Below are 14,037 nucleotides of genomic sequence, written 5' to 3' on the forward strand. Positions count from 1 at the left end.
GTTTGTCATTTTTTTAATCCATTCTGTTTGGAGTTGAAGCAGTTTTTCATCACCCATCTTGCTTTTTTTAGGATTTCAATGCTTAATTTTGAGAATAATTTGCAGGAATGTGTTTTATTTTAAGTGTTACAGTGTTAAGACCATTTTAGGACATTAGTTTTTATTGAAAAGCTGCAACCTTCAAACATTCATTTCAAGAAATTTTGTATCAAACGAGATTTTAAATAAATGTTTAAATGTTAAAACAAGATTCAAATGCTAGATTTAGCTTATTTTAGATTATTATTTTAATACCGGGTCAGATTAGGGTTATTAAATCTAGACACAAAGAAATATTTACTGATTTTAAGATAAGAATGTTTACAGTACAAGATCATTATTTTAAATAAATCTTAATAGATACATGTTTCTAACCACATTGCCTGTTTTTCTACATTAATTTTTATTATTATTTTCCTTTTTGTTCCCTGAAGTCACCACAGTGTCTTTCCGAATATCTTCCTGCAGCACTTTTAGCAAGAACTGTGTTCTGAAATATTCTATTAATGTGGAAATGATGAATCCAGTAAATTCAGCGAGTCACATATTTCAGTGTCGGTCCCTCAATCTCTGCTCCTTCGCAGCGTAATTTAAAATATGCGTCTTTTCTGGTGTAGAAGGTTCTAACAGCAGTCTGTCTCTTAACTCTGGGGCGTTCCACTGAGTCTGTGGAGTCGGTGGATCTGCTGAGCACTTTGGAAAGGCTGAATGTTCCGCACTGTGCAGATTTCTCTGCTCTGCAGTGCGGACGCTCCTCTTTCGGGCCGGACGTTTCATCTCCACTTTAAAAGCGCCTCGGCCCGGAGGACGACCCCGCCGTCCGCTCTGAAACTGCACAGCGTCATCCTCCGAGTCCTGCCCGCTCCCTCCAGAGCAGCGCTGAGCCGTCAGTCCTGCTCACACACAAAGCTGCTCTCTGCCTTCCCCCCAGTGTTGGTCCTGTCTCTGTTCCTCAGTGTTTGGGGTGTTTGATCCAGTTCCGAATCATCCACTTCTGCCCAGAGCAGCGCTGAACCACCAGCCGCAGCCCGAAATTCGCATCTTTGGACATTTCCACCTCCAGACAGCGACCCGTGTCTCGGCTTATGATGGGGCCGTTCTGAAAAAAAGGAGCCAAATTGAGCAAAGTCAAAGCTTCCCAGAGAGCATCAGTGCAGTGCCTGTAACTCTGCTAGATGATATGAAGCACTGGGTTCTTCAGGTTCCATTAGTTCATATGTTCCTACACAGTAAAGATTTATTTTACCGAAGAATTAATTTAAAAAGTGGTAAGTAGTTTCTCTGTAGGCTATTCATTCAGAAAGACTGAAACACTCCTTATAACCTCACTGTAAATAGGCAGGGTACTGTGGCTGAATGGGTGGGGCTAAACTGCTGTAGGCTGAATGGGTGGGGCTAAACTGCTGTAGCTGAATGGGTGGGGCTAAACTGCTGTAGCTGAATGGGTGGGGCTAAACTGCTGTAGGCTGAATGGGTGGGGCTAAACTGCTGTAGGCTGAATGGGTGGGGCTAAACTGCTGTAGCTGAATGGTGGAGCTAAACTGCTGTAGCTGAATGGGTGGAGCTAAACTGCTGTAGCTGAATGGTGGAGCTAAACTGCTGTAGCTGAATGGGTGGAGCTAAACTGCTGTAGCTGAATGGTGGAGCTAAACTGCTGTAGCTGAATGGGTGGAGCTAAACTGCTGTAGCTGAATGGTGGAGTTAAACTGCTGTAGCTGAATGGGTGGAGCTAAACTGCTGTAGCTGAATGGGTGGAGCTAAACTGCTGTAGCTGAATGGTGGAGTTAAACTGCTGTAGCTGAATGGTGGAGTTAAACTGCTGTAGCTGAATGGGTGGAGCTAAACTGCTGTAGCTGAATGGTGGAGCTAAACTGCTGTAGCTGAATGGTGGAGCTAAACTGCTGTAGCTGAATGGGTGGAGCTAAACTGCTGTAGCTGAATGGTGGAGCTAAACTGCTGTAGCTGAATGGTGGAGCTAAACTGCTGTAGCTGAATGGTGGAGTTAAACTGCTGTAGCTGAATGGTGGAGCTAAACTGCTGTAGCTGAATGGTGGAGCTAAACTGCTGTAGCTGAATGGTGGAGCTAAACTGCTGTAGCTGAATGGGTGGGGCTAAACTGCTGTAGCTGAATGGTGGAGCTAAACTGCTGTAGCTGAATGGGTGGGGCTAAACTGCTGTAGCTGAATGGGTGGGGCTAAACTGCTGTAGCTGAATGGGTGGGGCTAAACTGCTGTAGCTGAATGGTGGAGCTAAACTGCTGTAGCTGAATGGGTGGGGCTAAACTGCTGTAGCTGAATGGGTGGGGCTAAACTGCTATAGGCTGAATGGGTAGAGCTAAACTGCTGTAGCTGAATGGTGGAGCTAAACTGCTGTAGCTGAATGGGTGGGGCTAAACTGCTGTAGCTGAATGGTGGAGCTAAACTGCTGTAGCTGAATGGGTGGGGCTAAACTGCTGTAGCTGAATGGTGGAGCTAAACTGCTGTAGCTGAATGGGTGGGGCTAAACTGCTGTAGCTGAATGGGTGGGGCTAAACTGCTGTAGCTGAATGGGTGGGGCTAAACTGCTGTAGCTGAATGGTGGAGCTAAACTGCTGTAGCTGAATGGGTGGGGCTAAACTGCTGTAGCTGAATGGGTGGGGCTAAACTGCTATAGGCTGAATGGGTAGAGCTAAACTGCTGTAGCTGAATGGTGGAGCTAAACTGCTGTAGCTGAATGGGTGGGGCTAAACTGCTGTAGCTGAATGGTGGAGCTAAACTGCTGTAGCTGAATGGGTGTGGCTAAACTGCTGTAGCTGAATGGTGGAGCTAAACTGCTGTAGCTGAATGGGTGGGGCTAAACTGCTGTAGCTGAATGGGTGGGGCTAAACTGCTGTAGCTGAATGGGTGGGGCTAAACTGCTGTAGCTGAATGGTGGAGCTAAACTGCTGTAGCTGAATGGTGGAGCTAAACTGCTGTAGCTGAATGGTGGAGCTAAACTGCTGTAGACTGAATGGGTGGGGCTAAACTGCTGTAGGCTGAATGGGTGGGGCTTAACTGCTGTAGACTGAATGGTGGAGCTAAACTGCTGTAGACTGAATGGTGGAGCTAAACTGCTGTAGCTGAATGGGTGGGGCTAAACTGCTGTAGGCTGAATGGGTGGGGCTAAACTGCTGTAGGCTGAATGGGTGGGGCTAAACTGCTGTAGACTGAATGGTGGAGCTAAACTGCTGTAGACTGAATGGTGGAGCTAAACTGGTGTAGCTGAATGGCAAGTAAAGTAGTAAGAAACCAGTAAAAAATAATTAATTATATTTAATAAAATAATTAATAAACATATATAAAAGAATACAATAAAAATATTAAAAATGAATAACAATATTAAATAAAACCATAAACGCTACCAAAATCAAATAAGAACTAGAATTCGATTCTCTCCATGGACTCTACCTGAGTGAAATCCCAGAGCCTCTGGGACGACCGCGACACGGCGTCGCACTTCTTCAGGCTCGGAGTTCGGCCCCTGCCGTCGTCCACCAGGCATTTAGTATCAGGCAGAAACGTGGTGGACCCCAGGGGTCCTAGCTGCAGGAGACCCTCAGTGGAATACCTGGCTAACTGAAACACAGAAGGAGAGAAAACAGAGGAAAAGTGAGGGAAGCGACACCAGAGGAGCAGAGGAAGTTTACAAACAGCAAAATAAACCCAACAAACAGAATAATCAATAAACTACAGCGCTGCTTCAGAAATGACTGTCCTTATATCTGATATCACCTCACAGAGCTGCACTACATACATACAGCTTATCACTATCATGATATTATACTGATACAGTAAATACTGAACATTTATTCCGGCACTAAAAACAATTTAATGTTTATTTTTGTTTATTTTCACTAAATATGTTGTTTTTTTTTTTGGTTTGAACTCAATCAAAAAGCGTGTCACCCCTAAATTTGTCACCCCTAAAGTGTCCCTCTCGCCCCTGTGGTTCCATGCTGATCAGGGTTGCCAGATTGGGCAGGATCACGATTTATCATTTTACTGCAATTTGCTGTGAAAATAATTATCAGTGATATGTTTTATTATTTAAAAAACCTAATAAACAAAAAGATATTTACACAACTGAACTGGTAGTCACAGCTGTGCTACACTCTCAAAAAAAGGTAGTTCTTCAAGGGTTCTTTAGCAAAGAAAGTGGTTCTATATAGTACCAAAAAGGGTTCTGCTATTTTCACGATACAAGCTTGTAACAGTAGCAGGTGCTATATAGAACCCTTTTCAAAAAAGTTCTATATAGAACCATCTACAGCACATTCTGCATCATTCTAAAGAACCCGTTCACGATGCAAAGAACCCTTTAATCATGCAAAGGGTTTGCTGGCTGTTCATGGTTTTTTACAGAACCATTTCTGTGCTAAAGAACCCTTGAAGAACCATCTTGTTTAAGTGTGTATTGTTATTATAGTTATTATATCAGCATTTTATCCGTATCTCGTGGCTTTATCTCCCAGCAGATCGAGGCTGCTGTCCATTCTATACAGTAAGAACTCAGCTTTGAGATCAATAATTCAGCTGAAGGACAATCGCTGGGATATTAGATGCTGAGGTCAGGGGGGCTCGGGGGGTCAGGGAGATACGCATGGAGGACGTGATGACACACGGAAGAACCTGAGGCTCATCCTCTTTTCTGCAGGACTGAATGGAACCATCTCTCCACAACAAAGCAGCAGAAACATCAGGACGAAAGCTGAGGATCATCAGAGGGTCAAACAGGAGCTGAAGCTCCGCTCGCTGAAATCCATCTGCCTCCACTTCCTGCATTCTTAATCGGATTACAGAGGCGTCTAAAGCACACAGCGCTTTGACCATACACGGTGACCGAGCGCTGCTTATGAGCTTCATCATCACAGTCAGAGCAGAGTTGAGGAGCGAGGAGATGATAAGATCGATGAATGATTGTTACGCGGTGGTGAACACGGCTATTCAGCCCGGAAAACACCGAGCTGGTTCTGATGTCTTAAGAGTCTGGGTGAAAAAAGAGATTTAACGCCAAAGATACATACTGGAAAGAGAGAGAGAGAGAGAGAATGAGAGAGAATGAGAATGAGAGAGAGTGAATGAGTGAGTGACAGAGAAAGAGAGAGAGAGAGAGAGAGAGAGAGTGAGTGAGTGTGAGAAAGAGAGAGAAAAAGAGAGAGAAAGAGAGAATGAGAGAGAGAATGAAAGAGAGAGAGAGAGAATGAAGGAGAGAATGAGAGAGAGTGAGAGAGAAAAAGAGAGAGAGAGTGAGAGAGAAGGAGAGAGAAAAAGAGAGTAAGAGAAAGAGAGAGAAAAAGAGAACGAGAATGAGAGAGAGTGTGAGAGAGAGAATGAGAGAGAGAGACAGAGACAGAGAGAGAGAGAGAGAGAGAGGGAGAGAGAGAGAGAGAGAGAGAGAGAGAGAGAGAGGAGAGAGAGAGAGAGAGAGAGAGAGAGGGGACAGAGAGAGAGAGAGAGAGAGAGAGAGAGAGAGAGAGAGAGAGAGAGAGCACATTTTTCAATACCTACATTGCAATATGCAAATAAGTCTCTAATAAAGCTCCTTTACTAAGGCTACTACTTTTTAACACATCTGACAGCATCGCTGCGTCTCATTTACAGGACTGTGGCCTTCGAAGGCTGCATACGTCACCAGCACCATCCCATTTCAAAACAATGCAAAGGATCCTTGAAATGCGTTCCCCTCTTATCACTGGGTGGAACCCTCAGGGCTCCATCTCAGTACCTTCAGTCAGGGAACATAACTGAACCATAATCCACTGAAATGATATGTTCTAAGCTGTACTGACTCCACACACCCCGTCTCGTCTCCAGGACTTTTATTTTACTGTTCTGTTTAAAACATTCGGTTATGAAAAGGTACAAATACGAACTTTTCACCTGGAAAACACTTATTTAAGGTTCACAATCAGACCTTAGAACCACTGTTGGAGCTCTGAGGGAACATCTACACTGTTTGTACCTTGATGAATGAAAAACACACCTGCACTGAACCTTTATTTCTCACAGTGTACGATAAAGGAGCAGAGCCAGTTTGGAGGGACAGTTTGTTGTTAAATGTGTGTTTCCCCCATTTGTTTGTATAAATTAGTACCACCTCTCGCTCACTGTTCACCTGAAACTCAGCCTCACAGCTGATCAGAGGTCAGGAGTAATGACGCTGCTGCTGTTCTGAATCCTAGGCCGGATCATTTGGTGCTGTAGAAGCAGAGGAGTCTTCTGCAGAACATGCTGCAGAACATCGCTGCACTCTACCTAGCAACGTCCTTTTAATGAGACACACCCAACGTGTGGCAGCCTGCAGAACAACCTTCCACAAGATCAAATTATTTTGGACGTTTTTGGTTTCTGTAACGAGTCTTTTTTTGGAGATATTTTATGGAAGTGGCGTAGCAGTTACATTCTGGTGCCTGAGGCCTCAGGTTCCACCTTAAATGGGGCAGCAGTTAAATTCTGGTGCCTGAGGCCTCAGGTTCCACCTTAAATGGGGCAGCAGTTAAATTCTGGTGCCTGAGGCCTCAGGTTCCACCTTAAATGGTGCAGCAGTAACTTTCTGGTACCTGAGGCTTCAGGTTCCACCTTAAATGGGGCAGCAGTTACATTCTGGTGCCTGAGGCTTCAGGTTCCACCTTAAATGGGGCAGCAGTTACATTCTGGTGCCTGAGGCTCTCAGGTTCCACCTTAAATGGGGCAGCAGTTACATTCTGGTGCCTGAGGCTTCAGGTTCCACCTTAAATGGTGCAGCAAATACATTCTACTGCCTGAGGCCTGATGAACCAAAATGTAACTGCTGCACCTTTTAAGGTGAAACTGGAAAATTCGAACAAGAAGCTGACAAATAAGCAGCTTCACCTTCGTGGCACGCTGGGCAGTATGGATGAACATCTCTCAGTAAATAATAACCAATAATTCAGCCAAACCAGAGCATAAATAGTACTTTATAATTGCACATTAAAGTTTATTGATGTTTCTCCCACCAATCCTCAATCATCTCCTTCCAGTCCTCTCCCATTTATGTGTTCTGCATTCAGGTAGGACGGATGTGGTGATGGTATGCAGCCTTGTCTAACTCCTTTGCAAATGTGGGACCGTTCTGTTTGTGTATGAGGCCCATTCAAGCTGTGTCAAATATAAAGTACTATTTATGCTCTGGTTTGGCTGAATTCTTGGTTATTATTTACTGAGAGATGTTTATCCATACTGCCCAGCGTGCCACGGTGAAGCTGCTTATCTGTCAGCTTCTTATTCGAATTTTCCTGTTCCACCTTAAATGGTGCAGCAGTTACATTCTGGCTCCTGAGGTCTCAGGTTCCACCTTAAAAGGTGCAGCAGTTACATTTTGGTTCATCAGGCCTCGGGCACTAGAATGTATTTGCTGCACCATTTAAGGTGGAACCTGAGACCTCAGGACAAATCAAACCTCACCTCTCACTGGAAGCCCAGAGAACCAAACTTTCTTACTTCGGACACATTCTGAGAAGAACCGGTTCATTGGAAAAGACCGTTATGCTCAGACGAGCTGAAGATAAACGAGGAAGAGGACGACCAGCTACAAGATGGATGAAGACAATCATGAAACAGCAATTCAGAAGCCTAAAGACCCAAACAGAAGACAGGATATTCTGGAGAAACATTGTCCAGATGATTGCCAGGAGTCGGAAATGACTCTTAATAACAGTTTTAAATACTGTTTATACCTCATTCTGTTCTGTACAGGTCTAGTTATTCCTACAGCGACAAATGGAGCAGACTGGTTTAAAGGAGGGGGGATGCAGTGGGAGTACTGGGGGGTCAAGTGTGACTGTGTGGCAACTGCATTCATCCAGAATGCAGCAGCACGGCTCGTCTTCAATCTCCCAAAGTTCAGCCACGTCACCCCACTGCTGCGCTCCCTTCACTGGCTTCCTGTAGCTGCATCAGATTTAAAACCCTTATGCTTGCCTACAAAGCCAAAAATGGACCAGCCCCTCCCTACTTGATGGCAATGGTGAAATCTCGAACTGTTCCACGAGCCCTTCGAGCTTCGAGTACAGCTCGGCTTGACCCGCCATCCTTCAAGCCGCGCGGAAGGCAAGCATCTAGACTGTTCTCTGTGCTGGAGCCCAGGTGGTGGAACGAACTCCCACTGGCTGTCCTCTCACAGCAGAGTCTCTAGCTGTCTTCAAACACAGACTGAAGACCGTCTCTTTATACAGCACTTAAATGAGCACTGAGTTAAGTATTGATTGTAATGTATTGTACAGCACTTATGTATTGTATTGTATTGCACTGCTCTGTGTTTAACTCTGTTCCTTTTTCTCTTGGTGTCAATAATGACTGATTCTAGCTCTGGCTGTGTTTACATGCAACGATTTTTGCCAATCCGATTGAATACAATCCGATTACAGATTTAGACTGAGGTGTTTATATGCACTCTATTCAACAATCTGATGGAAAATCTTCGTTTACATGCTCACTACAAGTAATCCGATGCAAAATGACGCGCATGCGTGGAGTAGCGCTTAGAGTAAACGTTACCATGACAGCGAACATGAGGTCCAGACCCGTTTCTGCTCCGCCATGTTGAGCGGTGTAAACTTTCGCCGTGACGCGACGCACATGCGCAGAACATACTTACACGTTCTGATCGAAATGTAATCGGATTCAGGCGTTTACATGGCTATTATTCTTCTATTTAACGGATTATTTAGAGGTTTACCCACCTCGTTTAATCGGATAGAAATTGTATTCCGAATGGCCTCAATCGGATTAGACTATTCCAATTGAGGTGTTTACATGGACGTATTCTATTCCAATTGAGCTATTAGTCAGATTATTAACGGATTATCAGGCTGCATGTAAACGTGGCTACTGTCTGAGCTCAGGACTGTCTTTCTCTCTAACCTATTGGTAACCAGCAAAGATACTTTCTCTGGATAGACAAAGCACTTTTGGTAAGTCGCTCTGGATAAGAGCGTCTGCTGAATGCTATAAATGTAACTGCAAATGTCTCAAGGGTCAGGTAGGAGGACCCCTTTGTAGTATTTTCCTAAGGGCCCCAGGACGATCAGGACCAGCTCTGGATATAATAAATTCCCTTACTACAAAAAACAACAGCATCTAGGGCTCTTCAAACGGGATAACTTGATGATCCGGGTGTGTTCATGTGTAAATTGAGCTCTGGGTGATGGTGTTGCTGATGGTGTTTGAGCTGAAACAGGATTATAACTCAGTTTACAGGGAGAGAGACGTTATTCTTTCACTCAGCACTGCAGAAAAACACCATCTTATTAGCTGAATGTAATAATCTCAGGGCGGTTCGGTGAGGCCGGCGACGTTAATCTGCTCACTTTGAGCCGGGCGAAACCACCCATTCCACACTTTCACACATTCCAAACATTCCACAGGGAATAACGCTGTCTGCCGCTGTTATTAGCACATAACTAACATGCCAAAATAAAAGCCTGTTGTTTGTCCGGTTCACATTACTGTGAAAGACTAATACAGTGGCTGACATGTACTGAACAGTCTGGGAACACCCGGCTCTCTAATTCAACAAGAGTATTCATACTATAATAATATATCACATGCATAATAATATAAACATGAATAATCAAGATTAAATGCACAAAATTACGCAATTATTCATGATAACCTGCTCAAAAAAGTGACTTATCACAATTACCTACACAAAACAGTTTAATCATGATATCATGATAAATTGTACAAAATTATGTGATTTATTACAGCAGACTACATAGAATAAAGCAATTAATCATAAATCAAAAAATAACAATTAATTATAATTAACTACACAAGCGGTATCGAATCTCTCTCTCTCTCTCTCTCTCTCTCTCTCTCTCTCTCTCTCTCTATCTATCTATCTATCTATCTATATATATATATATATATATATATACATATACACACACACACACACACACACACACACACACACACACATATATATACCCATAAAAAACTGCATGATGAAATGGCTTTTCAGATTGATGGACAATGTGTTCTATATAGTACTAAATACGGTTCTTCTGCTGTTACAAACTTGACATCGTCACAATAGCAGAACCCTTTTTGGTGCCTTATTGAACCATACTCAGTACATCCTCCACCACTCTGAAGAACCATTTCCCCATGCAGGGAACCCTTTAAGCATGCAAATGGTTTTGAGTGTTCTTGGTTCTATACAGAACCACTGTCTGTACTAAATGACCTTTGATGAACCATCTTTTTAAGAGTGTACGTTAGAAGAACACAGGAGAACACAGGTTTGGTTCCTGACATCTCACTGTTCTCCAGCATCACATAGATCTGTTCAGTTGCATCAGCTGATTTAATTTAATTTAATGAAGTATTGATCAGATAAAGCAGGTATTGTATGATAACTGTAAATACTGGACTTCAACATACACAGAATTACTACTTACAGTATCTTACAGTAATAACATTGTTTGTGTGTGTGTGTGTGTGTGTGTGTGTGTGTGTGTGTGTGTGTGTGTGTGTGTAGCCCGTAAGACTGGAGGTCACGTAGCAACGAGGTTTCGCCTGGCTAGTAGTGAACGAAAAGGAAAAGAGAAAGACAGACAAACATTTGGAGATGAACGGACTTATAAATTCGCATTTATAACAGTGCAGTCCACCTTAAATGGTGCCGCAATTACATTCGGCGTCTCAGTCAGAATTTAAGGTGGAACCGGAACACACACACACACACACACACACACACACACTTCCTCCCGGAGAGCTGAGGAGAAATAAAATGGAGGCGTGTGTAAATGTATCTGTACGCTGTAATGCAGGTGAGTATTGATGTGCAGTGATGAGAGTAAACTAATACAGCGTTATTCCCCTCAGAGCTGGATTAGACTCTCACTGTGGGGTCACATTACCGAATACACCAGACACGGGGGAGAGAGAGAGAGAGAGAGAGACAGAGAGAGACAGAGAGAGAGAGAGAGAGAGAGAGAGAGAGAGAGAGAGAGAGAGTAAGACAGAGAGAGAGATTACATTTCAGTTTCTTCAATGGTCCGTGTCTGTAATGAAGTGGACAAACCTTAACAGTGAGTGATAAACAAAAAACGTAAAACTCAGATCAATCAAATCAAACCAGAGCGAGTCCCTCATCCACACTTCACTGTCTCTTTTCATTTTCTTTTCCATTTTTGACCATTTCAAACAACACACCCTGTGAAAATTTCATGATAAATGGACCAACAGAAATTGTCCAAAATTACTTAAAGTGTGTACACAGGAAGTGGAGAGAGCTTTGGTCCAACAGCAACGCTGTATAGTCAGGAATCAAGGTTTATAATCAATATAAAACCAATCTGGCTTCAGATAATTGTATAAAATGACTGCAGTCTGGCTCGTCCTGAAGAACTTCACATTTTTCAGATAATCAGTACAGAGCCGTAATTAAAAACAGAGAAGTGTTAATGAGTCCTGAATGACGAACAGAGCTGCAGAAGGTTCAAAAGTGACTGAGAAAGCTGTAGAACATCAAGACAGAAAGGAAAAATAGAAAATTATATTATATTAACTGGTTTAAAATTTATTTTACGCTAAGAATTTTAAATATTGAGTAAAATACCTAAAATTCATAGTGTAGAAGTTGTTATTCAATATAATAGAACATAAATATTCAATATGAGGTGAATTACTGAAATACGGGACTATATATTAAAGCAGCGAGCCACGAGAGGCTGTGCGTTACTGCACTTCTTAGGCACGATGCAAAGCAGAGTAAGCCTCCCTTCCCTGTGATAAAATGACAGTAACGCACGGCCTCAAGTGGCTTATTGCTTTTATAAAACGGCCAACATAAAATAGGATAAAATACACCATTTTTCAGAAAATGTAAGTTATTATTAATATTCTCCTCTTCTCACACTGGGGCTGAATCTCAAACGGCTCCCTGCTCCCTACATAGTGCACTACGTAGGAGTTTAAATACTGGATCCTGCAGAACAACAGTGTTTAATACAGCTGAGTAACAGTCATGTGGGACTCAGACTCATCCACACATGATGCCCTGTTTGGCTGCAGAGGCTGGAATTTCTGAACGTTCATAGCTATTTAGGGAGTACAGAGCCGTTTGGGACTCAGCCTGGGTTTGACGTGACTTCTGAAACACATTTGAAGGACATTTGAAGTGTGTAAAACATCCAGGTGACATTTTTAGACTTCTATGCTGCTGTTTTTCAGTGAATCATATCATAAGTACTTTAATTCAAGCCTGTGATATTAATGATGGAGCTGTTTAGGCTGTTGGCTATTTTAGCCTGTTAGCTAGCTGACCAGCCCAGTTCTAGATAAGAATATAAGTCGCCAGCTGCTCAGTTTAAACAAAAAAATGGTTTCTTACTTGATCAGTACACTCAGTGCTCCATTTGAGCAGCTTTAGAGTCAAAGATTGTTCATTAACAGCACAAGGTTTTATTTTTCGTGTTCCGGCGTAGTAATACGCAATTCAGTTGCTGTGAAGCGGTCATAGATGTGGGTATATCATGGCTTCGAATGCGGCTCAGCCAATCAGATTTTAGGACCGGAACTATCTGTTTTATAAATATATATTTGGAACTCCAGCCGTTCCACTCTAAGGTTCCGCGATGAATCAGACTGACAGCACATGTGAATGCCTGTGTGGAGTGAAGCTGACTGTGATTGTGACTGAGAGCATCTGAGTTTACAGAGCAGCTCTGACAGACGGAGCTCTTACCTGAGACGACATGCCGTGGCAGGGATACAGTATTGCTCTGTTATCATCTTCTGATCCCTGATCCAGACAGTATCCGCTGGCTTTACTGTTCCGCACCTGAGAACAGGTACAAATCACACTCAGAGTTACAGAGACGCCCACAGCTCCTCTCACAGCCTTTACTCCACTCTGCACAAGACGCTCTTTTTCCTCTCATTTGCATTCATACTAACCCCTCCTTTATAGAGGAACTCCACCGATTTTTCAAAATTTCTGCCTAATTCAGTGTGTGAGATGTAAACAGAGAGATTCAGAGAGGTTTGGTGTGAAATGGTTCAGATGTCTTTACAGGGGTGGTGATAGGAACCAGGGGTTGCTATGACTACAACACAAATATAGACATTTTATTTACTATCCAGAACCACCAGTGAACCTACACGAGTCTTCTGAGTTTATATGGAATGTTGATGATGGAAAATAGTGGAAAATCTGAAATAATAAGTTTTCTTTGGGGACTATTTTGCCTCACAGCGCCCTGCATGTATCCCTCCACCATGAATGGAGTTTAAGTTCTCTAAACTATCATAAAACAGTGTCTCAGTCATCAGGCAGTGAATTCATAACCATTTCATGTAGGAACTTTCTGTGAGGGAGCTTTTAGAGGTGGACGTCTTGTTCCTATCACCACCACTGTGAACAGTTCTGACTCGGTAAGTTTCTCTAGAACATCTCACAATATTCACTTTTACACAAAAATTGCACAAGCACCATTCTCTGAACAGCCTATATATATATATATATATAGTATATATATATATATATACACATACATACATACATAACACCCACATATATAAAATATATAAACATATATAAAATATATGTTTCATCAGCTTACATTTATTTATATATTTATTTCAAATATAAGTCTACAAAAAGGAATAAATGTATATGTAAAAAGTTTTGTTCCAAATCACATTCTACGCTACTTTCAAGAATGATTTTTTTTTAGGATGAAGGTTGACAGTGAGTTTTACACATACAATAAATATCAAAGACTTTATCAATGATATTAAGATTAAATATGATGAAGCTGAGAAATTTTAGCCCATTTATGAATTTGATGCCAACAACACTAATAGTTGGGACGGGGGCCTGTTCACCACTGTGTTTCATCACCTCTTCTTTAACAACACTCTGTAAGCGTTTGGGAACTGAGGAGACACTGCTGTAGTTTAGAAAGTGAAATGTTTTCCTGTTTTTGTTTGATACAGGATTTCAGCTGCT

General features: G+C 42.5%; 1 protein-coding gene across 1 annotated transcript in view; it reads right to left on the reverse strand.

The window, feature by feature from the left end:
- Positions 1–554: 554 nt before the first annotated feature.
- Positions 555–14,037, reverse strand: part of galnt9 (polypeptide N-acetylgalactosaminyltransferase 9) — a 129,975-nt gene continuing 116,492 nt past the window's right edge. Inside the window, exons 9-11 of the mRNA XM_036598955.1 lie at positions 12,772–12,867; positions 3,465–3,632; positions 555–1,138 (exon numbers count right to left, since the gene is read on the reverse strand). Coding sequence (XP_036454848.1) covers positions 992–1,138; positions 3,465–3,632; positions 12,772–12,867 — 411 coding nt within the window. The 3' untranslated portion in view covers positions 555–991. The remainder of the gene's footprint in view (positions 1,139–3,464; positions 3,633–12,771; positions 12,868–14,037) is intronic.

Source organism: Colossoma macropomum, unplaced genomic scaffold (assembly GCF_904425465.1).
Source record: "Colossoma macropomum unplaced genomic scaffold, Colossoma_macropomum, whole genome shotgun sequence".
Lineage (NCBI taxonomy): Eukaryota > Metazoa > Chordata > Actinopteri > Characiformes > Serrasalmidae > Colossoma > Colossoma macropomum.